Source organism: Equus caballus, chromosome 1 (assembly GCF_041296265.1).
Source record: "Equus caballus isolate H_3958 breed thoroughbred chromosome 1, TB-T2T, whole genome shotgun sequence".
Taxonomy (NCBI): domain Eukaryota; kingdom Metazoa; phylum Chordata; class Mammalia; order Perissodactyla; family Equidae; genus Equus; species Equus caballus.
In genome coordinates, this window is record NC_091684.1 from 27,720,311 (window position 1) to 27,747,858 (window position 27,548).

The 27,548-nt window shown below is 44.5% G+C and overlaps 1 protein-coding gene across 4 annotated transcripts in view; it reads right to left on the bottom strand.

Moving 5' to 3' along the window:
• The window catches only part of PDCD11 (programmed cell death 11), a 43,958-nt gene that overhangs the window by 6,547 nt on the left and 9,863 nt on the right, over positions 1 to 27,548 (bottom strand). For all 4 annotated transcript variants that reach the window (NM_001309513.2, XM_001499491.7, XM_070224139.1 and 1 more), the window contains 20 exon segments: positions 695 to 817; positions 1,418 to 1,474; positions 3,485 to 3,662; positions 4,091 to 4,193; positions 4,404 to 4,493; positions 5,874 to 5,982; positions 10,858 to 10,920; positions 11,841 to 12,382; positions 13,703 to 13,818; positions 14,234 to 14,383; positions 15,179 to 15,398; positions 16,392 to 16,562; positions 17,373 to 17,567; positions 18,121 to 18,255; positions 18,831 to 19,082; positions 20,395 to 20,541; positions 21,195 to 21,255; positions 21,438 to 21,562; positions 23,371 to 23,577; positions 24,950 to 25,057. In NM_001309513.2, coding sequence (NP_001296442.2) covers positions 695 to 817; positions 1,418 to 1,474; positions 3,485 to 3,662; positions 4,091 to 4,193; positions 4,404 to 4,493; positions 5,874 to 5,982; positions 10,858 to 10,920; positions 11,841 to 12,382; positions 13,703 to 13,818; positions 14,234 to 14,383; positions 15,179 to 15,398; positions 16,392 to 16,562; positions 17,373 to 17,567; positions 18,121 to 18,255; positions 18,831 to 19,082; positions 20,395 to 20,541; positions 21,195 to 21,255; positions 21,438 to 21,562; positions 23,371 to 23,577; positions 24,950 to 25,057 — 3,152 coding nt within the window.

The window sequence follows — 27,548 nt, forward strand, 5'->3', positions numbered from 1 at the left end:
AGAGTTCTCAAAAAATTAAAAACAGAAATACCATATGACCCAGCCATCCCACTACTGGGTACCTAGCCAAAGACCTTGAAATCAGCAATTCAAAGAGACCCATGCACCCCTATGTTCACTGCAGCATTATTCACAATAGCCAAGAAGTGGAAGCAACCTAACTGCCCATTGACTAATGACCGGATAAAGAAAATATGGTATATATACACAATGGAATACTACTCAGCCATTAAAAAAAAGGATAAAATTGTCCCATTGACAACAACATGGATGGACCTTGAGGGTATTATGTTAAGTAAAGTAAGCCAGACAGAGAAAGACAATCTCTGTATGACTCCACTCATATGTGGAAGATAAAGAAACACATGGACAAAGAGAACAGATTAGTAGTTACCAGGGGAAAGGGGAGTGACAGGCAGGCACAAAGGATGAAGTGGTGCACCTACAATATGACTTACAAATAATAATGTAAAACTGAAATTTTACAAGGTTGTAAACTATCATAACCCCAATAAAAAATAAAATAGAAAAAAAAACCCCAACAACTTGGAATTTAAAAAACTGAGGGGAATTCAGGCTCTCCTTCCTTCATATTCCGTTCAGAGAAGCTGACTGAGGGATGCAGTGGACCACAACAGGACGGGCCCAGGAGGGCACTCCGTCTGGCCCTGTCCCCAGGCCCCACCTCACTCACCCAAAGAGCACACCGTGCGGCTGGACGGACTTCACATAGCCCCTCAGCAGCTGCCCTTCCCGAATGTCCTTCAGGGAGTTAATCTCAGGATCTGCTATTTTGCTTTTTGTCTCCGGGTTTGTCCTAAAGGAATAAAAGGCTTACATACACAGATACCGATCCCCTTTTCCCCACTCTCACCCCCAGCTCACCTGGGATAATCAAAGTTTGTTTGTAAATATATGACTCTGGCCCTGTCAGTAGGATGCAACGTTTAGAGCCCAGCCCTACTCTCTCGTGAAGTCCTGTCAGCCGGGAACACGTGTCTGTGAGCTGGGTATGCAGAAACAGTGAGAGGCTGACGGAGCCAGAGGGAGGCCAAACCTAAAGCGCTGGCCTCATAAACAGCCATTTCTGACCAGGGCACAAGTTGACCTCAGGCCAATCCACTCCATGACACATTTACCCCTCCTGTGGAAGCCAATCATCTCCCCTCACCAGGGCCACTGTCTGTCAACCTAGAACACCGACATTTGGACATCGAACCTTTCCCTGGGAAACAAGAACCTGGCAGAAAGGTTATTCTAGCAATCTGAATGTCCTCAGGTTTTCTGGGTAAAAGCAGGGCAGGGTACAAAGGGGACAAGCAGAGAATAAAGGTGGGAAGCCAAGGTTCCATGGAGCCTCTCCTCTGTCCTCTGAGTGGGTTCTCCCCGCTTTTGTCCCAACAACACAGACACTCACCTGGACGATCGCAGGGACAAAGTCAATACATGGCCTGCAGTGGACAGGACATAACACCTGGAAGGAGAGCAAAAGAGAAGGAAACGCTGACTTTTCAGCATCTCGGGAGACAGCAGAGGGACCCAGCTTCCTCTCCACAGGCTGATCAACCAACAGGCAAGAGTGAGGAGACATAACACCTGGGCTCTGGTTTTCATTCTGTTGCAAACCTGCTGAGGGACAAGTCACCTCTCGGGCCTCAGTTTACCCGTCTGTCAAGTAAAAATAATACCACCTGCTCTTCTTACCCAAGAAAGGTACTGGGAGAAGAAAATAAGAGGAGACACGAAAGCGCCCTGGAAGACAGAGAGAGCCACGTGGTGAGTATTTAGGAGATGAAACAGCCCCGTGTGAGGACCTGGGTATGTGTGATCTCAGCGGAGAGAGAGACTAACCACAGGAAACTGTGACCAGGGGATGACCCATGTGCCAGTACAGACTAACAGCACTAGTTGAGGAGGCCGATCAGAGAGGCCTGAGCAGGGCAGCTTCCGGGAGGAAAGCAGGGTTTACTTTTTGGTTGCATTTCCAAATTTATTTCATGTAAAATGTCAGTTAGTAGCCCAAAGTTGCAAAGTCTAGAATCTTAGCGTAGGAAGGATCTCAGCAACAATACAGTCCAAATTTTCCCCACGACAGGTGCTTGCCTCTTATAAGATGGCGTCATAGCCCTTAAAGTGGGAAGGGACCTTTAGGCAATTAACTTATTACCCACATTTGACAGATGAAGGAATTGCAACTGAATGCTTCTCACAGGTGTGGCTATAATACAATGTATTTAAAATAAATACTTTGCTAAAAGTCACACTTGCATTTTGTAAGCCTCAAGAGACACAGCGGAGAGATCCCGGTCTCTCTGGGCAGTCTATTTCTCCTCCCAGGCCTGGGTATCTTGTGCTGTTTAGCTCTGACAAGTGGTGGAGACTTTCGGCAGGTGCCAGTGGCTGGAATACTCAAGATGGGAAGGAGCAATTATACTTTTCAGTCTCTGCCTCCTGAAGGCGTCCGCTCCACTGTCAGCTAATTTTGATCCCCAGAAAAGTCTTCACTGCATCAGGCTGAAGTCTGCCTCTTCGATGCTAATTTATTCAGGCTATCAAAAGGGCTCAAAACTCTGAGGTAGTTCACTTTTGTGCATCGAAATAGTTCATAAAGAAAGCCCCCCAACTATAAAACGCCCCTTTCCTCGGACAGAACTCCTACAGATCAATTCTCAGAAAATTAAAAAGATGACTGCTTCAGTGTAAAAATGAGCAAGCAACTTGGACAAGCAAAGCACAGAACAAATGTCAACAGCCAATAAAGGGGGAAAACGCCCAGTTAGAGAAATGCCAATTAAAATGAGAGATCAATTTTTGCCTATTCAATGGCTAAGATTAAAAATGAAGAATACCCAGGGTTGGTAGGGGTACAAGAAACAGAGAGTCACATTTATTGTTAATGGAGAGAAAAATCAGCACAGCCCTTTGGGGGGAATTTGGCACAATGTATAACATTGCTTGACCCGTTGACTGTACTCCACAGATATACTCGCACTAGTATCGGAACACATGTGCAAAGATATTCACTTCAACATCACGGTCCATCAGCAGGGAATTGCTTAAATAAATTCCGATAAAAAAATACACAATGAAATGCTAAAAAAATACTAAAAATAAGGTAAAAGAACAAGGAAGATTTAGATACACTAGCATAGGAAAAGAAAAAGTCCATGAGAAACTGCTATGAGAAAAAAGAGAGTGCAGAATAGTATATAAAATGAAATTCTATTATTACATAAAGGAAAATTATTCCTATATATGTGTTAAAGTCTTGAAAGTTAGAGACCAAAGTATATAACGGTGAAAAGTGGTGGAAAAAGAGACGAGCAATAGAAATTTTCACTTTCTGTTTTATATACTATTTTTTTCTGGTACAAAACCATGCATTACTTAGACATATACGTGTGTATATATATGTACATATGTATATATATTTTAACTCTACCAATCCCACAGACAGGTGAAAAGAGGAAAAAACTTGGCCTACCTGACAACCTTCTGCGGGGTGAAGTCTTCCAGGGGCGTCTCCGAGTAGGAGTCACTCACATGAAATATGCTGACTCTTCCGATCTTCCCAAAGGGGAAGGAAACAGTCAGCCCCTTCTTGGGAGTCACCTTCACCACTCGGCCCATGGCCACTTCCCCTTTCTCGAGATTGTGAGGACCTGGTAAGAGAATGAACCTGATTCAGGGAGGAGGAAAAGAGCCAAGAAAGAACTGGAATGCTGCACAACCCCAGGCTGGGGAAGGGGGAGGCTGTCCAGACTTGGGGTGTCTAGGCTGAGCGGACCAGAATGACCACGAAAACTCAGATTACCATGCCATATTCTCAGGGCCATGTAGTGGACAACCCTTTCTGAGGGACTTGAGAAAACCAACTGTGTAGGTAAAGGTGACTCAGACAGTAGAAGAGTGACACAGGCCAGAGAACAAAGTCCCAAAAGAAAAACTGTTCCAAGAAGGCACCAACCACACTAGGCTTTCTGAGGCCTCCAATACTGAAGGCATCCTTCAACCTGGGCAACAAGTGAAGACCCCTTCCCACTCCTTTCCACTCCTCCCTTCCCTGAGCAGGCACCATTCATCACCACACCTATGAGCGAGAGACACAAGAAAGCCTTGGAAGAATCTGGGTTAACCACGGTGGCCTTCAGGGCCTGGCCAATCCGGAACTTCTTATCTGGATGTTTCAGAACCTGGAAGGACAAGAAAATTCCTCTAATGTTTGAAGAAAGATGCGTCATTTATCCAAAATCACATCATTTAAGTCTCTACAGTAAGTCTCCCCCAAACCAAGCCGTGCATAAGCACACGGTTCCTTGTACCCACTGTGAACACACCCACGAGACACTGAGTTGAGCTTAGGGAGCCCGCGTTTCCTCTCCAGGGATCTCAAGCACACTGACCTTGAAGCTGAGAGAAGTGAGCAACAAGGGAATTCTCCCCCGGATGTCCGGAGCAATCTCCACCTCAAGCCATTTCTTAACCACATTGTACTGGGAGAAAAAAAAACAGAAGAAATGGAACAGGACAGATACAAGTCTCTCTTCTTTTCTCTTCACTAAAACACAGACTCTCCTAAAATCACAGCATTGAAAGGGCCCTAATCCTGCATTTCTCCAAGGGACAGGAATCCACCCCGACATCCCACTGGCCCTGGCCAACCTCCACGTCCCACGCTTCCCTCAGAGTTAGCTCAGACTCTTCGCCAGCCTACAGAACATGCCTCCCTCCTGGTGCCCCAGCTGATGAGGAGGCAAAAACGACCTCAGAGATGTCCTCAAGCAGTAGGACCAACCCCACTGATCTCTGCAGCTGCCTCCAAGCTCAGCTGTGCCCAGTGATTGTTAATCATCTCCAGGAGCCAACCTCTACTTCTAAATAAATTTAAGATTTTGATCCTTCACTGTTTGCACAGGGCCCTGCTCTAAACACACCCCCCAATTTTCAAGTCAATTCAACAAAACATTTATCAAACAGCCACTATGCATATGGCATCACAGTGATAAATAAAAGCCAGGCCCTGCCTTCAAGGAGATCACAATCTACAAAGAGTAAATGAGTATGCAAATAACTAGAGCAGTGGAAGTACAATAGGGAGAAAAATATGCTATGGGACTATATAGAACTAGTAATAAGGGAGGGTTATCTGGGCTGGACCTTGAAGGGCTGGAGGCAATAGGAATAGAGGGTACTCCAGCTGCAGAAATAAAGACAAGAAGGGAAAAAGGTTTTCAGAGTGATTGGTACAGAGGGTGCGTGAGGTCCAAGTATGAAGAGCCTTAAGTCTCATTCTAAGGCATCTGGGGTTTAGGAACCCCACCTATAGACAACAGGTAACTAAGGGGACCAAGCCTCAGTGACATGCTCACACAGTGCTTATGGAAGAAGAATCTGGCAGCAAAGAAGAGGAGTGATCCCTCAAGGCCAAACACGTCCAACTCTCTCTGATATATTCCAACCAGCACAGCTCTTAGCGATCTCCTCCCTTTCTTGAACTCCTGTTCCACTTGGGGTTAGAACAAATACTCTGGCACCCCGTTATGTATTGTTTTGCACTGCACCTGAGTTTTATGAAAGGTAAGGACGTAAATCCAATACTGCATTGAAGTCTTGTTCTATGATATATTTTTCTTTGTAATTTGTACAATTATCTACAAGCATGTTGAACTGTGAGTTGCTGGTTAACTGTTTTGTAAACCCTAATTTCAGCTCTTTGATTAGACCAGAAGTTTTCTAGGAGCAAAGGCCTTATATGGTCTCCCACAAACCAACACAGCAGCGAACAGAATCAAATGCCTAGTGCCAGTGTCTCCAGCTTCTCCCCCTTTCCTTCTGAAAGGATGGCGTCGCACTGCAGGGCATGCACTACTCACCTTCTTCAAGAAGCAAGTCACGGTCTGACCAGCCTGGTACTGTTTAATCTTCTCCAAGGGGCTGACAGAGTGCGTGTTGAGAGCGGTGTGGCCATCCTTCTCCAGCTCGCTGTTGGCAGAAAGGCCAAGGAAAGAGTAAAGTAACCTCAGGAGAAGCTTCTAGCTTAGAAAACATCTCCCCCAAGTGGTCACGAATCAATTGTACAGGACTCCCCTAACTCACACACACCTCCCGCACCCCCATTTCGCTCCTTAAAGAGGAATGTCCACAATACTTGAGCTAATCTTTGCCCTCGCGCTCGCCTAGATATGAACAAGCTACAAAAGAGGTAGCAGCCTACAACAATCCATAAATTTAGGAGACAAAACTGTTTTACTTCTTACATAAGACTTTAGCTATCGCTTTACAGTTTGCAGAACGGCTTTCACAAATAATCTCTCACTGCATGTGACAACAGTGTCATGTGTGAATCAGGCAGGGTAGATATTACTAAACTCATTTTATGCTATTAAACCAGGAGCTGAAGTCGGGGCTCTGATTCAAAACTCCAGGGCTCTGTCCCCTAGGCCCCTTGCCACCATCACCTTCTTAACTCTCTTTTTCTTCTCAGAAAAGCAACAATGGGTGTGGTCTGAAGGTTATCAGTCCACAAATTACTTCAAAGGCATCACAAAGCTCCCACCCTTCCGACCCAGCCCAGCTTACCAATTCAGGTAATTTCTAAGAGAAAACAAAACCCATCAATAAAATGGTACAAGTACTACCAATAAAAGTGTAACATATAATAATAGCAAGTATTGGTGAATATAGAAAAATGAGAACCTTCACATACTAGTAAAGTTGGAAATGCAGATATCCTATGACCCAGCAATTCCACCCTAGAGAAATCCTTGGATGGATGCACAACAGAACAAGTTCAAGGATGTTCATTGTGGCATTGCTTATAAACGAGAAAAACTGGAAACCACCTTATATGTCCTCCATCAGTTTGAGACATACATAGTTTGGCACATTCATAGGACAGATTACTACTTTAATTACAGGCACAAAAATGGATAGATCTCAAAAAGCAAAATTTTGAGTGAAAAAAACAAGTTACAAAATATTAAGTCAGCATAGCAGTAAAATTTGAAAACTACAGAATTTTTTGTAGATATATATGTACATATATATGTGTATATATAATTAAAGTATAAAAGCAAGAGCTGGATATACATGAAATTAATACTGCGGAATTCATCCTCTGGGACGAGGAGAGAGAAGCCTAGGGAAGAGAGCATCTGTAAACTGTTATTTCTTAACACGCGCACACACACACAACTTCCGTGTGCCTGGCACTGTAACAGACAATGTACACACGTTATCTCTAATGCAGTTTACAGTTGGGATGAACTTATATAGTTATATAAGTTATAGTTAGGATGAAACTTACATAGTTAGGTGACATTAGAATGTCTGTTATGGGCTGAATTGTGCACCCCTCTCCCCCTCAGATTGACATGTTGAAGTACTAATCCCCAGTACCTCAGAATGTGACTGTATCTGGAGACAGGGAATTTAAAAAGGAAGAAAGTTAAAATGAAGTTGTCAGGGTGGGCCTTAATCCAGTATGACTGGTGTTCTTATAGGAAGAGATTAAGCTACAACTCAATAACAAAAACCAAATAACCCAATTAAGAAAACAGGACTTGAATACACATTTCCCCAAAGAAGATACATATGGCTGAGAAGCACAGGAAAAGGTGCTCAACATCACTAAACATCAGGAAAATACAAATCAAAACCATAGTGAGATATCACTTCACACTTGTAGCGATGTAACAGAACAAGTGTTGGTGAGGATGTGGAGTAAAGGGAACCCCTCCCTGTACACTGTTGGTAGGACTGTAAAATGGCACAGCTGCTATAGAAAATAGTACAGAAGCTCCTCAAAAAACTGAAAATATAACTACCATACGATCCAGCATTCCTACTTCTGGGTACACAGTCACGTGCCACATAACAACATGTCAGTCAACGATTGACTGCATATACAACGGTGGTAAGTACGCACTATGATGTTTGCACAATGAAATTGCCTAACAACGCATTTTTCAGAACCCCCATCGCTAAGCAAAACATGACTGTACATCCAAAAGAACCGAAGAAGATCTCAAAGAGATATCGTACACCCATGTTCACTGCAGCATTATTCGCAACAGCCAAGATGTGGAAGCAACCTAAATGTCCATTGATGGATGAAGGGATAAAGAAAATGTGGTACAGAGACACAATGGAATATTACTCAGCTTTAAAAAAGTAGGAAATCCTGCTATCTGCTACAACACGGATGATCCTTGAGGACATTATGCTAAGTGAAATAGGCCAGTCACAGAAGGAGTGTGCATGACTCCACTTATATGAGGTATCTAAAGTGATCAAACTCAAGAAAACAGAAAGCAGAATGGTGGTTGTCAGAGGCTGCCACCTCGTGGGGGGTGGGGCAGAGAATTGTTCAATGGGTATAGAGTTTCAGTCACAAAATGAAAAAATTCTAGAGATCTGTTATACAATAATGTGCATATAGTTAATGATACTGTAACAAACACTTAAAAACTAGTGAAGGATAAATTTATGTTATGTGCTCTTACCACAATAATTAAAAAAAAGGGAGATTACAACACAGAGGTATACAAAGGGAAGACCACATGAAGACACTGGGAGAAGGTGGCCATCTACAAGCCAAGGAGAGAGGACTCAGAAGAACAAACCCTGCCAACACCTTCATCTCAGACTCCTAGCCTCCAGAATTATCAGAAAATAGATGTCTGTTGTTTAAGCCAAAAAAACCCACAAAAAATAGAACACATATACATATAACGAGTATGTTACCCTTTTTTCTTTTCCCAAAATGACTTTAAACTGCCTCTCCAAAAAAGAATAACCACAAAAAAGAAGGGTGGGCATAACTGAAGTAATGCTAACAGAAAACTCAGCAACTAGCAGGAATCCCAGAGATACAGTTTAAGACTCTTGAACTGCTCTGCTCCCTGAACTCCTACCCCTCCGAAAGAGCAGCTGAGAAGGAAGCGACGGCTCTAGCTTGAATGCCCTCCACGATCCTGACCTCAGCTCTAGTACAGACGGCATTCCCTTCGTGCATAAGACCTCCACGGATACGCGGGAATGAAAATACGACTACATTTCCTCAATAAGTCAACACCGTCAATTAAACAAATTTCCTCCTGACTTCAAAATATGTATTTTAAAACATAACCATTAGAGAAATATGGCAATAATACCACTAATATATTTATACGATGTTTCTCAGGGGCCTTGATTAAAATAAAATAACTAACACTATAACATAGGGGAACAGAGGAAGTGGAAGATGTGCTAGAGTTTATCTGTCCACTTGTTATTTTTATTTATTTATTTTAGTATTATTATTTTTTAGGAAGATTAGCCCTGAGCTAACTGCTGCCAATCCTCCTCTTTTTGCTGAGGAAGACTGGCCCTGAGCTACCATCCGTGCCCATCTTCCTCTACTTTATATGTGGGACGCCTACCACAGCATGGCTTGACAAGCGCTGCCATGTCCACACCCGGGATCTGAACCAGCGAATCCTAGGCTGCTGAAGCGGAACGTGCGAACTTAACCGCTGCACCACTGGGCCGGCCCCTGTCTGTTGTTTTAACTCTCCATTCTCCACCTCCTCAATAAATGCACTTGGCCCACACTGCTACAGCCAAGTACCACCACTCTGGTTCATAGCACAGTCCCCCAAGACAAGGGGGTGGACCAACAACAGCAGTGTTAGTTCATGAGAGGTTCTAGCACTCTGAGGGTCAAGAACCATTTAGGATCCCAGTGGGTCTTCCCACAAGTTCACTGCCTTGTCCCTTGAAGTATTCATTAATTTAAGATATCCACCCTTAGCCTGAATAAGCTACTTGACCTCAACCCTTAATTAAACAAGACATCACACCTCAGAGGTGAAGAAACAGCAGACTAAAACGACTAATATGATGAGATCTCTTTATTTTCACAGTGAAACTGGAGGGGGACACAATGAAAATCTACAAAACTAAGGAAACCACAGATGAAACAAGAATGCGTGCATCCGCCAAATTTCATTATCCTGGAACTAAAGGGCTTACTTTGAAGTTCCAGGAGTGTTGTTAGCATTTAGAACTCAGTCTTCCAGGAATATATCCCTGCCTCAGACACAAGCTTTCACAGAAACATTCCACTTCTATCCTGGTCCTTTCAGTACACTGACCAAACCCCACTCTCTGAAAGTTACTTAAGAGGCCCTTCCACAACATCCCTAGGCACATAAGACGTACAACCTGGAGGGGTCCCGGGGCTGACTCTGGAGAGCTAGTCTCATGGTCACGTGTATCCAGCTTTACTCGTTGATGGCCTATCAATTCTGAGAGGCTAGGGTTTTTTTAATGGAGGAAGCAGAAGCAGATAGGCCCATGGATCAAAATGTTTAAGATCATCTGAAAAAATGATCCCAGACAAACTGGATCCACCACTACGTGGAACCAGTAGCTCTCCTCCACCCAGAATCCCTCGCAGAAGCCCCTGCAGAGCTGACTAGAGCACGCCCTGAGATCCCAGTCACCAAGCAAGAGTTCACACTCAAAGAACACGCATTCTTGGCTACACGTTGTTTATTTAGGGAACTACTGAGTTCTAGAAAACTGGGTTGAGAGGAAAAAATGTTTCCTTTTGTTATATGCCAATAAACAGAACCGTAATCAGCCTTTCAACTGATACTTAAACCCTGAAAACAGCTTTTACCTTAATTTTCATATAATCCCTCTAACTAGCCCTGTAATAGACAAATATTCCTACTATAGAAATAGGACAACCAGGACAGAGAGAGGCAAAATAAGTCACAACACTGGCAGAATCAAGACTGGAACTCAGGCTCCTGACGCCAGAGCCCAGTGCTCTTTCCATGAGACCACGGTCCTGGGGGTTCCCCTCACCTTGGCCGAACACTCAGCTCCGGGATGGTTCGAATAAATCTGGGATGACTTATTGGGAGAAACCTGGAGAAACAAATAAAGCCAAATCATTTCCCTTAATCTCCGTAACACTACAATCTGGAGGTCAGAATTTCTCTCTACTCCCCACCAAACCAAGCTTAAAAACACCACCACTCCACCTCAATACCACCCATTGGTGATGTGCCAGGCCTGAGGGTGTCCTGAGGGTGTCTATTCTCATCCTTTGCAATAAATGTCAAGGAGCTGGCTCATCTGATCTTTTAAGATCATCATATTAAACACTGAAAAGAATTCTCCTTAGAGACTATGTACCCCAACTCTTTCATTCCAAAAATACGGAAGCTGAGGTCTAGAGAGAATAAATGACTTACTGAAGATCCCACAATTACTTACTGAAATTATGCAAATTATTGGCTAGACTTTGAATTCATTTTTTGCTTTTCTCATTGTAGCAAGCATTTCTGCTACAATAACACACTGTAACTAGATTTAAAGTAGATGAGTATAATTAAGCTATGCAGTGAAGAATGGACAATAATAATTCTGATGGATACCAATCAACAACTAAGTGTCAGGCAACCTGCGAGGCACATTACATACTAGAGGTTCTTTCTTTCAATCCTCACAACGGCCCTAAAAGGTTGTCACTCCCATTGCTCTCACTTTACAAATTAGGAAAACAGAACTCAGAGAGTTAAGTAACAACTTAACTCATGATCATGGTCGCATAATTTTAAGTGCCAATTCTGGAATTCAAACCCAGGTCTGACTCTAAGCCAATGCTCTTAACCACTACAATATATTCCATTAAAAAAAAAAAGATTCTTTGTGAATGTTCTTGTTAACTAAAAGAAAATCTGATCTATGTGCAACTTTTGGGAACCTGCCTCAGTTGCCATTCCTCCTCCCACAGTTACAACAATCTCCCCTCAAAGCCGGCCCATCCCCAAAAGCCTCCATACTTGAAGGTCTTCACGTCTCGCCCACCAATCACTCGGGCAGTGACGGTCTTCCCAACTTTCAGCTTGGCAGTAGGAGAAGTGCCCGCTGGAACATCATCTAGAATGTGGGAGGCATGGATACAGCCAATGATGCCATCTGCCAGGGTCACAACCACATGGGTGGGCTTAATGGACTTGACAGTCCCTGTGACCATGTCCCCAATGGACAGGGTATGTTTCTTCACAGTCCCCACAACCAGAGTTGCATCCACTTCCTCATCCTCGTCGACTGCCTCAGAGTCCTTTCGGGTCTGTCTCATGGTCCTCTTAGCAGCTGGCCCCTCAACAGCCAAGAGAAGACCAGTCACTCCTGGTTCTGTGGTCTTGAGGGTTAGGGAGACACCCTGTCCCACGTGCAACTTCTCTGAGTCAAAGCGGAAGGTGTCATTGAGGTGAGAGGTCAGGGAGAAAGCTGCCAGGTGGCCAGTTTCTACTAAAGAGGCAACGGCAAAGGACTCCTCCAGGTGCTGCACAATCGCCTGGTGTTCGCTGCCTTTCTTCAGCTGGAAAACAGAAAGCCCACATCCCCGCTTCATACAGAGGACAGGTGCTAGTCCATCACCCACTGGGCAAGGTAGGGCTGGGGAAACCCTCTGGAGTCCACAGGACCCAAGGCTAGTCTGAGCTGTAACAAACTAGCCTTCGCTCCCTCGACCTAGCTTCCCCCTCCTGTACACTGAGGTGACTCTGACTGAGCTCAAGGTGCCACATCAGAATCACCTGGAGATAGTGTTTGTTTTGTTTTGAATTCAGGTTCCTAGGTCCTATCCTAGAAGTAGTAGAATCAGAATTTTAAAAGTTACTTAGGTGATTCTCATGCATAACTAGGTGACCTCTAACAGTTCTCCAGCTGTAAAACACCGGTTCCCGAGCCTCTCAGTCCTGCAGCTCTCCACCCAGTTTATTCACTCTTTCAATCATTCAACAAATAGAGTCATTACTGAGAGCTTATCACGTGCAGGCCTTTAGCCTGTCTTTCCCCCAAATCCAACTGTGCTGACATCCTTATATGTTCAAGCTTTCATGTGGATGATAAAATGGAATAGGGACCTGCCAGAACCTTAGTAGGGGGTTAGTGTTGTTTTCTAGTTCTCTTTGTCTCTCTTAAAGTCTTAAAATTATAAGAAACGAGAAGTTAAGAACTATATCTACGTAATTTTCTATACCATACTCTACGCAATTAGGTACTTAAAAAGTACTATAGATGACGATCAAATATATACATCATCCAGAGGAAAATACTACTAATTTTGAGACTTCCCTTGAACTCGTTCTTCTGTCACACAACAGCATACAGGAGAAGGTATGGATGAGCAGGCTGGAGGTCAGAACCACCCACAGCCATGTTTTGCTTGATTCATATGATGTTTTAAAAAAACAGTTTCTAACATTTCCCACATTTATAAATAAAAATCCAAATTCTGCATCTTCTTAAAAATCAAAGACATTGGATGCAGATGTTCCCACCTGGCAACAACCAGACGGAGCTGAAGAGTCCCCACCCTTTGTGGGAGGGCATGTGGTCTGTCAGAGTCCTACCACTACAGCTTCCTAACCGGCCTGGCCCACCTCACTCATTTACGTTACCAGCCTGGCCCTAAAGACATGGTGACCATATAAGTTATCCTCTGAACAAGAGTGAAAGTCAGTGAGTTAATAACCACACCAGGACGAGAGGTAGAAACTAGGAATGTCCCAGACAAGTCTGGGTATACGGTCACCCTATCTAAAGGAATTTGCATTAGTGCCCTGAGCCAAGAGTGTGAGAGGAAGGGTGGGTGACGCATTTGAAACCATGGAAACGGAGTCCTCAGCAAGCTTACCTTTTTAGCTTTTCTATTCACCAAATCGTGGCAAAGGGAAACGTGTACTTCCAACTTCAACATATCAACATTTAAGATGACAGCCTTCTTTTTCTGCCCAGATTCTACCTCCTGCCCTGCAGTGCAGAACCAAACACAACATGATCACCCCATGGAACAGGGGGAAGGAGACAGCATCTCTCCAAGACCTCAAACCCTTAGGCATAAAAAAGAAAAGAGGCCACATGTCTATATGGGTTGGGGAAACCAAGGGTCTAGCGCCCACAGTTCAAGTTCAGGGGCGCCTTAATTCATGCTGATACGTCAAATCTCTATTTACCCAATTATAACCAATGAAAAGATTCACACCTAAATCTTCCTTAGTATGCTGTCAGTTGTTCTGATTTGCATTCACACAAGACAGGCACGCCAAAAATTTCTATTGAATCATCTCATCTACCCTCTGTATTTGGAACTCTTGTAGCCAGGAGAGGGAGCAAAGGGCAAAAGGTTTCCTCCACCAACCATGATGGGTGAGACACAAGCACTCACCTGCCCGATGATATCTGTTGGCTCTCAGGACCAGGCCAGGCACTGGGCCCTCACTGAACAGCACAGAGCCATCTTCCAACACTTCCTGTACCTCCAAGTCAAGGACCATTCCCGGGGTCATCTCAGCCAGCGTCTGGATCAACACAGAGTCTGCCAGAATTCCAAAGGAAACAGGGATTAGCAACAAGACTCACACCATTCTTCTCCTTTGGAAATGTCCTGTTCACGGAGGACAGTGGAGCACTGCGAAGGTACAATCAGTTTGGGTAAAAATGTCCAATAGCCATGAAAACTCCTATCACAGGCAGAGACCTGTACCCCTTGCTAGTCCTACTTGGCTATAATTCATGAAAATAGCCAAACAATACCAGAAACATGCTTTCTTCTGGTTTCTGAATTTTCATTCTTTCTGTTTGGAATCTGCCCTCCCATGCCTCCTGTTCTCAAATCCTACCAGGGTTCCAGCAATCCTACACAATGGTTCAAAGCTTAGGAGGGTCAGAGTAATAAGCCCTCACGAAGTGTTTTAGCAAGTCCCTGCTGCATTTTATCACCCACATATGACCCACAGATAAATGTGCTGAATGAAAAAACAAAAGCGAAGCAGTGAATAAATTCCACAACAAATGCAAACCTGAGGCCACAGAACAAAGGGAAATTATGATTCTGGACTGGGAGGGAGCACAGAGGGGTCTGGGATGCTGGTAATGATCTTTACCTGAATCTGGGTGGTAGTTAAACAAGGGCATTCATTTTATAAACATTTACTGAGCTGTACACTTAATGATTTGCGTACCTTCTGCAGGTCATACTCCCATTAAAAAGTTTACCAATTTTTTTTTTTTTTTTAATTCTGGGAAGCCCAACAACTCATCAGAACAGACAGGCATTACTTAAAACACACACTCTCCACCCAACCCTCATCCTCTGCCCTCCTGCCCCCACCTCGGTTGCTCATGAGGCTGCGCACACCCTGCCGCTCCTCTAGGCACTGGCTCAGGAGGAGGAGGCTGGTGGTAGCCAGGTCCCCCAGGGTGCAGTCCGAGAGCCGCAGTGACAGGAGCATCCGCTGCTTCTCCTCGTCCACGTTGGTCACCTTCGCAACCACTGTCTGCCCCTCGACAAAGTGGTCACTTGTGGAGGTCACAAACTTGTCACTCATGATCTGACGGGAAGAATGGGCAGAAAATGGAGAAAGCAAAGGAAGTTCCTATTAAGACAACCCACTTAATGCACCCAAAATAGAGTGCGGGAGGGGGAAGATGGGACCCAGGAAGTTCCCCCCAGTCCTAAGTAAAACTCTACTCTCCTTCCATAAAAATATAGGAGAGGCCCTGGCTGCCCAATCCAGCCTTCTAGAGGGCACGTAGCCGAGAAGGCACATTAATGGCAAGCCAGAGGGACACCTCACTGTCCATGTCTTTGACACCGAATGGCAATCCTCACTACGCATTTTTCTGAGGTCCTCCCCGCTGTTCCCATTTTCAAAATTGTTCTGGCAGGAGACGTAAATGAGATCTGCCCAGGCAAAACATCAGGGAGACAGCCCTCTGAAAAGGAAGAAACATTTAGGACTTATCTGTGGCAGGAATGAGAGAGAAGCCATTTGCGGACCACTGTCTTACACTGACTTTGGTAAGATTCCTCCCCACTCTGAGTCTCAGTTTACTCAGCAGGCATAAGAGAGGGTTCAACTATGCAATTGCTAGGATCTTTTCTAGTCCAAAAGTTATGATTCAATGACATGGACGGGGGAGGTAATAATTTGAAGGGTATTCTGGCACCTTAAAACCTCAAAAATTCCAAGAGCTACAAAACCTGTACACAGCTGCTCGGGAAAATCAATTTCCATGTCTAAACATGCTGAGTACAAAAAACAAGCTCAGTATCACCACAGTGGAGAATAAAGCCTTCTTGGTCACCAGCTGCCTACCCAATGTTGTAGAATGAAGTAGAAAAGGTGCCCCTTTCTCCAGGAGGACACAGCCCTGAGCCAGGACACAGGACTGGGCAAGAGGAACGAGGACTGAATCTCAGCTCCTATATCACGCCCCTGACAAATGTTCAAGGATCAAAGCATCCTGCTCTTTCCCACCACCCTCAGGTTCCCCGACTCTGTTGTCTCCTCAAAGGCCTTTGTGCATGGAGCTGAACTTACAGCTTTGGGGGCCAGTCCACTAAGACCTGAGGGGAACTGGACGAACACACCATAGTCCTTGATGCTCTTCACAAAACCGATGAGCAGCATTCCAGGATGGATTTCTGAGAAGCTCTTGGGATCCTGGCCACCTTCTACTGTGGAGACCAAAGCTGGTTTCCTGCAAAGGAGCTAGTGGCACCTCATTAAGGAATGTCCCAGAAAGGACTGAGGAAATGTCCATCTCTCCCATCTCCTTTCTCCACTCTCCACCATCTCCTGCAGGATTCTCTAAGTGTGCAGATCAGCAGCAGCAGCATCACTTGGATCTTGTCAGAAATGCAAATTCTTGAGCACCACGCCCAGACCTACTGAAATTAGAAACTCTGGGGTGGGCCCAGCAAGCTGTGTTTGAATAAGCCCTGAAGGTGATTCTGATGCACACGTAAGTTTGAGAACCACTGTTTTATTCCTTTCCTTATTAATTCATCTCCAGGATTACTGGAGGGAACCAAACAGGGAACGGTTCATCCCTGTGGCTTGGCAGCTGGATCTGCCATGACACAACCCTCCACTGTCCCCATCTTCAAAGTAACCAACCCCTGGCGGGGGGAGTGGGGTGGAAGGGAGAAAAAGGGGAAAGAAAGGAGGAGGACCACAGCTACCTTATTCACTGTTCCAGCTCAAGGGGCAAGCACTGAGTGCAAGAAGGCTAGACGTGCTACTGGGAATAGCCTCCTGGGCCTGGCAGGCCACACTGCCGCCTCCCCAATACCCTGGACTCCCACTCTGCCCTTACCACCAGTATCTGCTGGCAGCACTTCAATCCTGTTCCTACTTTCCACCAGAAGAATAGATGGAAAGTGCAGGCTTGGCCACTGGTTCGGTTTTATGGAGGTATTTCCGAAGTCAAATAGCTGACTTTTTCCCATGGAGTTTCCAACTAAGAGCAGAGCCTGAGCCGCCAGGGCCCACAGCTCCCCAGATACCAGTAAAGGATACAACATGTCTCTCACTCTGGCTCAGACACAGGACTCTGTGCAGGGTGTCGCCAGCCTGGAGCCAGTGATACAACAGTGGGCCGTTGGCAACATGGTCTGACAGATGAGGTGTGGGGAGAAAAGCAGGAATGTTGTGGGGCAGGACAGCCACCTCCAGCCCATCTTTGGTCTTCTCTAACACCTTCACGTCCATCAACTACCCAGAAAAGAGAAAGACAAAAAATAGCACTTGTGTTGAGCAGAAAGCAACCTCATCTGGGTCAGGTGGAGACCAGAGGCATCAAATTCCAGCACCAGGGATGACTGAGAGGTCAAGATCAGAGAAGCAGCTTTCTTCCACACCCCACACCACCCTTCAAGGACCCAACATGCATGCACACCCGCGCCACACCAGGACCCATCTGTGCGCTCACGTCACTCCTCTCCCAAGTCCCTCCACTGGGTCCCAGAGGAAAGACAGTCTTGCAGGCTGGCCCTAGGGACCAGAGAGGAAAGAGGGCAGCAGGATACTGCCGAAAAGCCATACCACAACAGAACTTTCCTTTCCTAGACAACTTCCATTGGTTCTGACACATAGGAAAGAACATATATGACATCATCTCTCAAGAAACTCAATACTCTCCAGTCCCAGAATCTTTGCTAGCTACCTTGATCTTTCCCCTCCACGGGTTCCAGGACCCCATGTGTCAGTAGCACCCTGCTCTCTGCCACTGTAAACTAAAATAACTTGTCTGGAGAAGTCCAGGTACCTGCCCAACATTAACAGCTCTTCTTTTCTTCTGATTGTGTCCAGCACACTCTTTCTTTGAATCACTCAACAGCTTGAAGGACAACAGCATCCTCTCCTTGGACGGCTCACAGTTCAGCACCACCACCTTCACCACCTGGTGAGAAACCATGCCTGCCTGGCTAACTCCTCCCAGCAGGCCCGTCAGGCCCTGCAGAGAGGGGCCCTCCATGAGCACTGCGGAGGCCTTGGGAGCTCCACCAAGACCCTGGATCAGATCAGAAGGCAGTGAAAAGAAACGTACCACGAGCTGCACACAATCCCCACAAGTCAGCCTTTTGGGTGAAAGGAAGACATGAATGAATGTTTTTGGTATAAACCCAAGTTTTAAAAAATTATTTTTCCTAGACAGACCCAGGCTCACCAGTTTTATGGCAGTGCCCCCTTGTGGTGACAGTGGCCCCAGAACACTTTCTGATGTGTCGGACACCAGCGTATTATAGGTAAAGACTGCTTTCAGGTTGTGGGCCTGAGGTTCATTAGCTTACTGGCTTCCGTTGAACCCCCTTGAGGATTTCTCTCTACTCTGTTCCCATCTCCTCTGCTTAGCTGGCTCAGGCCCACTGCCCCACATGCTGTCTTCCTTATCCCTTAAACAGTAGCCCTCCTACTACTTCAAATCTGTGTTCATGGGGTCACTAAGGGTAGGAGCTCGTCCACGGAAAGGGTTACCTGGCCAGCGTAAAAGACCCTCTCTGGGTCAGGGACATACTCGGCACTGAGCTCATGCTTGGGCACTAGTCCCTGCACATCATTGTAGAACTTCACAATGCAGCCATAGTCCTTGACCCTGAGGATAAAGCCGTGTGTCTGCAGACCAGGCTTGGCATCAGCATAGCAGGTAATGGCAGGTAGTTTGGACTCAACCAGGGTTTTCTTCAGGGTCATCATCAGCTTCCTGGCTTCAGGGTCACAAAGCAGAACCTAGGGAAAGGATACTGGCTGTCATCAAGTCACCATTACCAAGAGAGCCACTAGCTGGTAGTCTCCACAGCCCCCTAACCCAGGGGCCATAGTCTCTAAGAACCTGCTCTTCCCTCTGAGAATAATTTCAGCCACAGATCCTCCCTGCATCCTGCTGGATGACAATCTAGAGAGTGCTCACCTCTATTTCAAATCTACTTCCTCCCATAAATCACCCCCCCGGGCCTGCAGTGACACTCATTATCTCACTTCTACGCTGCCTTAGCTCCCTCCTAGACCACCTGCATCTCGTCCAACAGAATGAATGACTAAACCAATTTACCCCCTCAATACTGCTGAATATTAGCTACAAACTAAGACTGAGAGAGCCAACCATCTCTCATCCCTCAGGAGGTCATCTCCTTGAGGGCAGAGAAATCCCTCCATTTCTAACCTCCTGACCCCACTACTATAAAATTTTGCACAAAGGGATAATCAATATCTTTGTTGACTCAATAGTAATGAGATAAAACGACAATAAGAAAATCTAACATTCTGAATGCCTACACACACTATGCCCTATGCTAAGCACTGTGTATTATCACACTTAATCTTCACAACTACGAAGCTTCTCTTGGGATTCAAGCCTTTGCTATAAACCACTCAAGTTCTGGAAGCTTTGTCTGGGTTATTTCTGTGCCTGGCACACCCTTTACTCCTCCTCAACCTTCCAAATCCTACCCATCCTTTCTAGTTCAAGTCCCACCGCTGCCAGAAATCAAGAAGACATCATTGTCATATAGAGCTGATTTGAAAACTGGTTCTGCCATTTATTAGCTGTGTGACTTCAGGCAAGATACTTGGCTTCCCTAAGCTTTAATTTCCCCACCTGAAAAATGAGGACAACTGTTCTTACTCTATAAGGCCGTCTTATGAATTAAATAAAATAATGCACGTCCCATGCCTAGCACTGTAACTGGCACAGAGCACACATTACACGATAGTTGCCATTGATATATATCATCAGTGATCCTTTCTGCCCCAGCCCACCCTCACCTCCCCTTTCTGAGGTATGACTACAGCATGGAGCCTGCACCAAACCATGTGGCAAAAGGTCACACACTGGCCTGGCTCTCTTCATTATGGATATTTTAATTCTCAATTATACTACATAATTCTCAAGAGCAGGGACTCAGCTTCCTCCTCCCAATGCCAGGCACAGCACTGCAGATGTTAAGGTCATTTAGTGGAAAAAGGCAGAAACTTCAGCTGAGAAGCACTACTCTCTTCCCATGTGGTCAAAAACCCACCAGAGACCCTTCAGGAGGCTCACCCGACACTTGACCTCATCCCCAGTGCGGTACTTCTTCTCTGGATTCTTCATCAGGATGTCAGCCAGGTGCATGGGAGGTACCAGGCCCCTGATTTGCTCACCCACCTTCACCAGCATCCCATATGGCTTTATGGTCAGTACCGTGCCCTGGTGAGTCCAAAGAAAAGATGGCATGATGACTCAAGCATGCTCTTTCCTCCAGCTCTTAAAACAAAGCACGTCACCCCTCTTTCAAAGCCCAGCTTCCTGGGCTAACTGTGCCAGTTATTCCAGATCTCACAGGGGTAAAGCACATACCCTACACTGATCTGGATGCAATTGGGTTTATTTATGGCAACCTTCACCTCTTTTTGTGTGAGCATGTCTTGTCTCCCTTACCAGTACCTTCTCCAAAGGAAGGGACTATGTCTTCTAAGGAATGAACTCTGCATATAAAGAGGAGCTGCTCAACTAGGGCTAAATGATTGGCCTGGAGAGGCCACTGGAACTGGCTTCTTACTAATATCCTTGGTAGCTCAATTATCACAGAACTAATTTTTGACCTGGTCTAAAAAAACACCATCAAATCCCAGGAGTTATGACCTACTGCCTCTGTGTTGTTGGGTGGTGCGAGTAAGACCTTCCCTTAAAATTAATTACAAATTATCCAAGGGAAGAAAAAGAAATTCCAGTTAGCAGGCAGAGACAAGGAACATGACTTTAAATGTGCTCACACGAGGACTAACAAGCTGACCGTTAACCTGTGAACTAAAGAATGTCTGAAGTTGGGAGGGTAACTAACTATATGTTTGAGGCCTTACCTTTACCAATGCCCCAGGTTTAATGTCATGATATCTAAGATACTGAGCTTCAATAACAGACCTAAAACAAAAGAAAAATACAAGATTAAATGCAGTAGGATAGAGGCTGCCTAAAATTCAGGGCTACTGCAATCACGTTGGCAAGAAACGACACCCTCCCAGGGCCAGGCCAGGAGAAAGTGTGAATTTGCACCTGCCCAGCAGCACAGCTCTACAGCCCACACGTGTTAATGACAGACTTACGTCCGCAGAGACAGCAAAGCCAGTTCATCCATTTGGCTGTAGTCGATGATTCTACACTTGTGAGTGTTCCCTGGCTTGAAGGTCTCAGGATTGAAGACATTCTTAGGATCGGAGAGATGGCTGAGCTACGAAGTACCAAGTGATTAAGGACAAGCAAGAGACAACAGATCTGAGGCAATCAGACATCAAAGTACACCAAGATGACACAACACATTTATCACCTATGATAAAAACAGTACTCTGATTACCTGTTATTCCTCTAACTAAAAAACTGGTGTTTACTATCATAGAATCTCCATAAGGTCAGAGGATACTCTAGATCATGGGTCAGTAAATTAAAGCTCACAAGTCAGTGCCTATTTCTGCAAATACCGTCATGCACTGCGTAATGATGTTTTGGTCAATGACAGACAGCGTATATGACGGTGGTCCCATAAGATTAGTACCATGTAGCCTAGGTGTGTAGGAGGCTATATCATCTAGGTTTGGGTACTGTAGGGAAGGAAGATATTTTCTTCTACCCTTCTAGGTTCTTCTGGCTGATCTAAGAATTAAATTGACATGAGACAGATTAACAGAAGAAAAAGAGAAGTTGAATAACATGCATACATGGGAGAAACTCAGAAAAACCAAGTAACTCGCCAAAATGGCAGAAGCCTTCATCTCAAATACCATCCTCACCTAAAGACAAAAGAACATATTGGCAGTGGGGAGAGTCAGAGACTTCAAAGGAAAGGCAGGCAAATCAGAGGTAGGTAAAAAGGAGCACATGTGTGAAAAACAAGTGTTTGGCCACACAGAAACAGAACACAGAGGGGAGCCAAACAAATATGCTTTTCTAGGTTCCTCCCTGTCTACCATCTAGTTCATGTCATGCTAAGGTGATAGCCTGCTTCTTGAGACAGGAATTTTTTTTTTAAGAATTTTTTAAAATTTTATTTTATTGAGGTCATAATAGTTTATAACATTGTGAAATTTCAGTTGTACATTATTTGTTAGTCGCCATATATATATGTGCCCCTTTACCCTTTATGCCCACCCCCAACCTCCTTCTCCTCTGGTAACCCCTAACTGAGGCAGAATTTTTTATCTGAATTCTTTTAAGGCATTAAGGAAAGGTAATAAGAAAAACTTTCTGAGTCTTTTGTTTCTTAAAAATAATCAGCCTAAAATAATCTTCATGTTAAAGAGATACATTTTGGGGTGACAAATTTTGTTCCCCTTCAGTACATTTTATGATGTTCACAGAACAACAAAATTGCCTAACAACGCATTTCTCAGAAATATCCCTGTTGCTAAACAACGCATGGCTGTAAAAGCTGTACTGGAGCGCACCAATGCCCATTCATTCACATACTGTCTATGGCTACTTTCAGGCTGTAACAACAGAGTTGAGTAGTTAGGACACAGACTGTATAGCCCAGAGGTCTAAAATATGTACCATCCAGCCCTTTAAGAAAAGCTTTGCTGGGCCAGCCTTGGGGGCCTAGTGGTTAAGTTTGGCACAGTCCACTTAGGTGGCCCAGGTTTGGTTCCTGGGTGCTGACCTACATCACTCGTGTCGGTGGTGACGCAGTGGCAGCAGCTCACATACAAAAAGAGGAAGACTGGAAGCAGATGTTAGCTCAGGGAAAATCTTCCTCAGCCAAAAAAAAAAAGAAAGAAAGAAAAGAAAAGCTTTGCCAAGCCCTGGTGTAGATCCTAATTCATTCTTGTACCTACTATTGACTAGTTATCAAACATGTCAAACTGATTCTAAGACATCCTAACATAACAAATAGACACTGTTCTAGTCCCTGTGAACAGTCTGCCTCACTTGGGGATATTCAGAAATAGGAAACTGATACCAAGGGATGAAGAAAGCAGAAGAGGACCCATGAGTCCCAAAAGCTTCTAGTGATAAGATCCCTGACAAAACAAAGAGCCTCCTTACCCGGGCATAGGCCAGAGCCCCATCCTTCAGCCTAAAGGTGGCCCCGGCCTTGCTGAAAAAGCCCTGGACAGGAACGTTATCCAGCACAGCTCCCAGATGCTGGCAAGAGAGCCGGGTGAGGGGGCGCCCAGGCTGCAGGAAGACGGGACGCAGGCTCAGCCGCACAGCTCTGGTCCGAGGATGGACACAGAGGACACAGGCCCGCACCTAGACAAGGGAAAAGGCAAAATGAGCAGGAGGAGGCAGACAGGAGACAAGGCACCTGCAGCAGACTTTCTGAGGTTAAGACTCGCCATGTGCTGACCAGGTTGTGGACATAAGCACGAAAACCGGCTTGTGCAAACAGCATGCAAAAATTCAAACAAAGTGTTCCAGAGGGACTATGTCCAACTAAATCAAAGCTTACTCAAGGCCAGGAAAAATATACCAGCGTCCCCTCAACACCATGAGGCTAACTCATATGCAACAGAAACCATGTACTGGCACCACTACATCAGAGCTCATTGGAAACACCAGAACAGCCTGCTCTGACTGCAAGGTTAAAGCATGTAAAATGTCTCAGTTCTGCAAATACAACTACAGAGAGAAAAAAATGACTAGAAAGAGATTTACCAAAATGTTAATAATATTATCACTAGGTGGTGAAAAACCTTATTTTTACTTTAAAAAAAAGTCTCTATAGCTTCCATTAGCATGCATTACTGTTAAAAACAAAAACGAACAGAAAAAAAAATCATATCAGGATTTTTTAAAAATTCTGAATAACATATATTGGGATTTTCTTCCCAAAATCCATATTCATTGTAGAAAATTTGAATATTAGATAAGGGTAGAAAAATCACCCAGAGTTAAATCACTATTAACTTGATGGCATAATCTTCCAGTATCTTAACCAGGTGTACTCTTTTTAAAGTTTTTTTTCAAAATTGGATCTATATTACTCACACCACTTTTTAAACCACATTTTCCTATTTAAACATATATGTAGTTCTCTTATGTTAAATATTCTTCTAAATCACTTTAGAGCCAGCCCCATGGCTGAGTGGTTAAGTTCACGTGCTCTGCTTTGGCAGCCCAGGGTTTTGCTGGTTTGGATCCTGGGCATGGAATTAGCACCACTCATCAAGCCATGCTCAGCTGGCGTCCCACACAGCAGAACCAGAAGGACCTACAACTAGAAGATACAACTATGCACTGAGGGGCTTTGGGGAGAGGAAGAAAAAGAAAAAGAAAAAGATTGGCAACAGATGTTAGCTCACGGCCAATCTTTAGACAAAATTAAAAAATAAAAAAATACATCACTTTAAACTATAAAAGCAAAAGATTCACTATCAAAAAAGGAAATCAAACTATATAAAAGAATATGAAATAAAAACTAAACGTTGCCTTCTCCTCCACGGGCTTCTTCTTTAACCACTGGTAGTTTCTTGAGGTCCTTCCAAAACACTTCTTATTGCCCTCACCTCCTCTCTGACACTTGTCCACAGGCAGCCCTAGGACCTGCCCTGTAGCTAGCTGTCTTACTGGATTGGGACACACTGGAATCAAGAAAAGAAAAGACAGGAGCAACATTTCTTACTGCTTGATTTGAGAAATATTTTCCAGCTTTCTTGGGATCCAGGTGCATAAAGTCAACCAGGCCAGTGAAGAATGAGAGGAAGTTTAGCGTAAGGCCAAGCGGAGTCACCTAGAAATAAACAGAACAAGTTATGAAAAACATATGTCTGAAGGAATCAAGAATGTGAGAGATGCTGTTCATACTCAGTGCCACATTTTCCATGATAACCGTCTCTCTCTTCCCCCAGCTGAACTATATCAATCTTTCTTCCTATAAAATTAAGTGGCAGAACAACTCCTGGCACTGCCTGCTTCTTTATTCAGTAAGCTCACCCCCTTCCAGATCGACAGGACATCAGCCCTCCCACCCTCAGGACTTCCCAAAGGGATGGAGGGCGCTTTGTACAAGGATCCTCGGGGAACTGCCAGCCTGATAACTTATACAAATTATTGCTAACTTGGTGATTTGCCCAGACTAAGAAGGTAAAATCCAAGTGCTTGCAAAAGGGAGATACTGACCATGAGCGGGCCAGTTCACCCTGCAGAGACCCCAAAAGCCAAGGAATTAGAGATGAGAAGCACCTCAAAAGAGAGCAATGAGGTAGATGACTGAAATCAGGGAAACTAGGTCAGATCCCAAGGTCCTCTTCTCACCTTATAGATCCACCCCTCTCCTATCTCCACACGCAATGGGAGAGTTATTCCCCAGGAAAATGGTACCAGACTCAAAACACAGCAAGAGTGCAAACACTGAAAATGTGGATTAAGAAAAATTCTGGGGGCCGGCTCCGTGGCCGAGTGGTTAAGTTCGCACGCTCCACTGTGGCGGCCCAGGGTTCGGATCCTGGGTGCAGACATGGCCTTGCTCCTCAGGCCACGGTGAGGTGGCATCCCACATCCCACAACTAGAAGGACCTGCAACTAAGATATACAACCATGTACTGGGGGGGTTGGGGACATAAAACAGGAGGGGGGAAAAAAAAGATTGGCAATAGTTGTTAGCTCAGGTGCCAATCTTTAAAAAAAAAAAAAAAAAAAAAGAAAAATTCTGAATGTCGTATGGATATAGACACGGAGACATCCAGCCCCTTTCTCCCACCTGGTCTCAGGCAGTCAGGCTTATTTATACCCTCCTGGGTGGAAGTCAGTAGATCCTTTCTAGAGAAATCTAATATGCCAGAGGAGACTTCTAACAATGATATTTGGAGGTTGCCCAGAGAAAGTCTGCTAGCTCCAGATCCTGACAGTGAAGTCAGCCAGTCAGCAAGTCCCACCGAGGCACGCAGACTTCCTAGGAGTTTTTCAGTGCCTCACTCATAGTACGACAGTCAAAACTAAAATTCAACAGAGAATGGGAAGTTAAAGTTGAGAGATTCCCAGAAGGTAGGATATAGACAAATGCATGCATATATCAAAACAAAGATAAGAATAGAGGAAAAGATAAGAAAATTAGAGAATTAATCCATGAAGCCTAACATCATATTAACAGGAATTACAGAAAAAGAAGAGGAAATTATACTTTAAAACAAACAAAAACAAGATCTGATAAGGGGCTAGGATCCAGAAAATATAAAGAACTCTTACAACTTAACGATAAAAAGACAACCTAATTTTAAAATGAGCAAAAGACTTTTGAATAAATATTTCTCCAAAGAATATACACAAATGGCCAATAAGCCCACGCAAAGATGCTCAACATAACTAATCATTAGAGAAATGCAAATCAAAATCACAATGAGGTACTACTTCCCACCCACTAGGATGGTTATAATAAAAGAAGGACAAGAACAAGTGTTTGTGAGAATGTAGAGAAATTAGACCCCTTACATTGCGGGTGGGAATGCGAAACAGTGCAGACACTTTGGCTGTTCCCCAGAAAGTTAAATGTAGAGTTACTATGTAACCCAGCAGTTCCATTCCTAGGTCTACACCCAACAGGAATGAAAGCACATGTCCACACAAAAACGTACACATGGATTCCATAGCAGCATTAGTCACAAAAGCCAAAAGTAGGAACAACCCAAATGTCCACCAACTGATGAATGGACAAACAAAATGTGCTATATCCATGTGATGGAATATCATTCAGCCATAAAAAGGAATAAATCATTGACACATGCCACAACATGGATGAACCTTGAAAACATGCTCAGTCACATAACCAGACACAAAAGACCACATATTGCATGATTCCATTTATAGGAAATATCCAGACTAGGCAAACCTAGAGACAAAAAAGTACATCAGTGGTTGCCAGGAGCTAGAGGGAGGGAGGAGTGGAGAGTGACCACCAGTGGTTTCAGGTTTTCTTACTGGGGTGATGAAAATCTTCTGGAATTAAATAGTGGTAATGGCTTACACACCTTTGTGAATACACTAAAAAAACCACTGAACGATACACTTCAAAACGGTGAATCTTACTACAACTATATATGAATTATATCTCAATTTAAAAATTGAGAAAAAGAACAACAACACAAGAAACTTTCTCAGAACTGAAGGATCTGCATTTCTGGATTGCAGGAGTCTAGCACAAATAAATGGAGAGAGAGCCAGAGTGAAGCACATCATCATGGAATTTTAAAGTAAAAAGGATAAAGACAAGCTCCTTGAACTCTTCC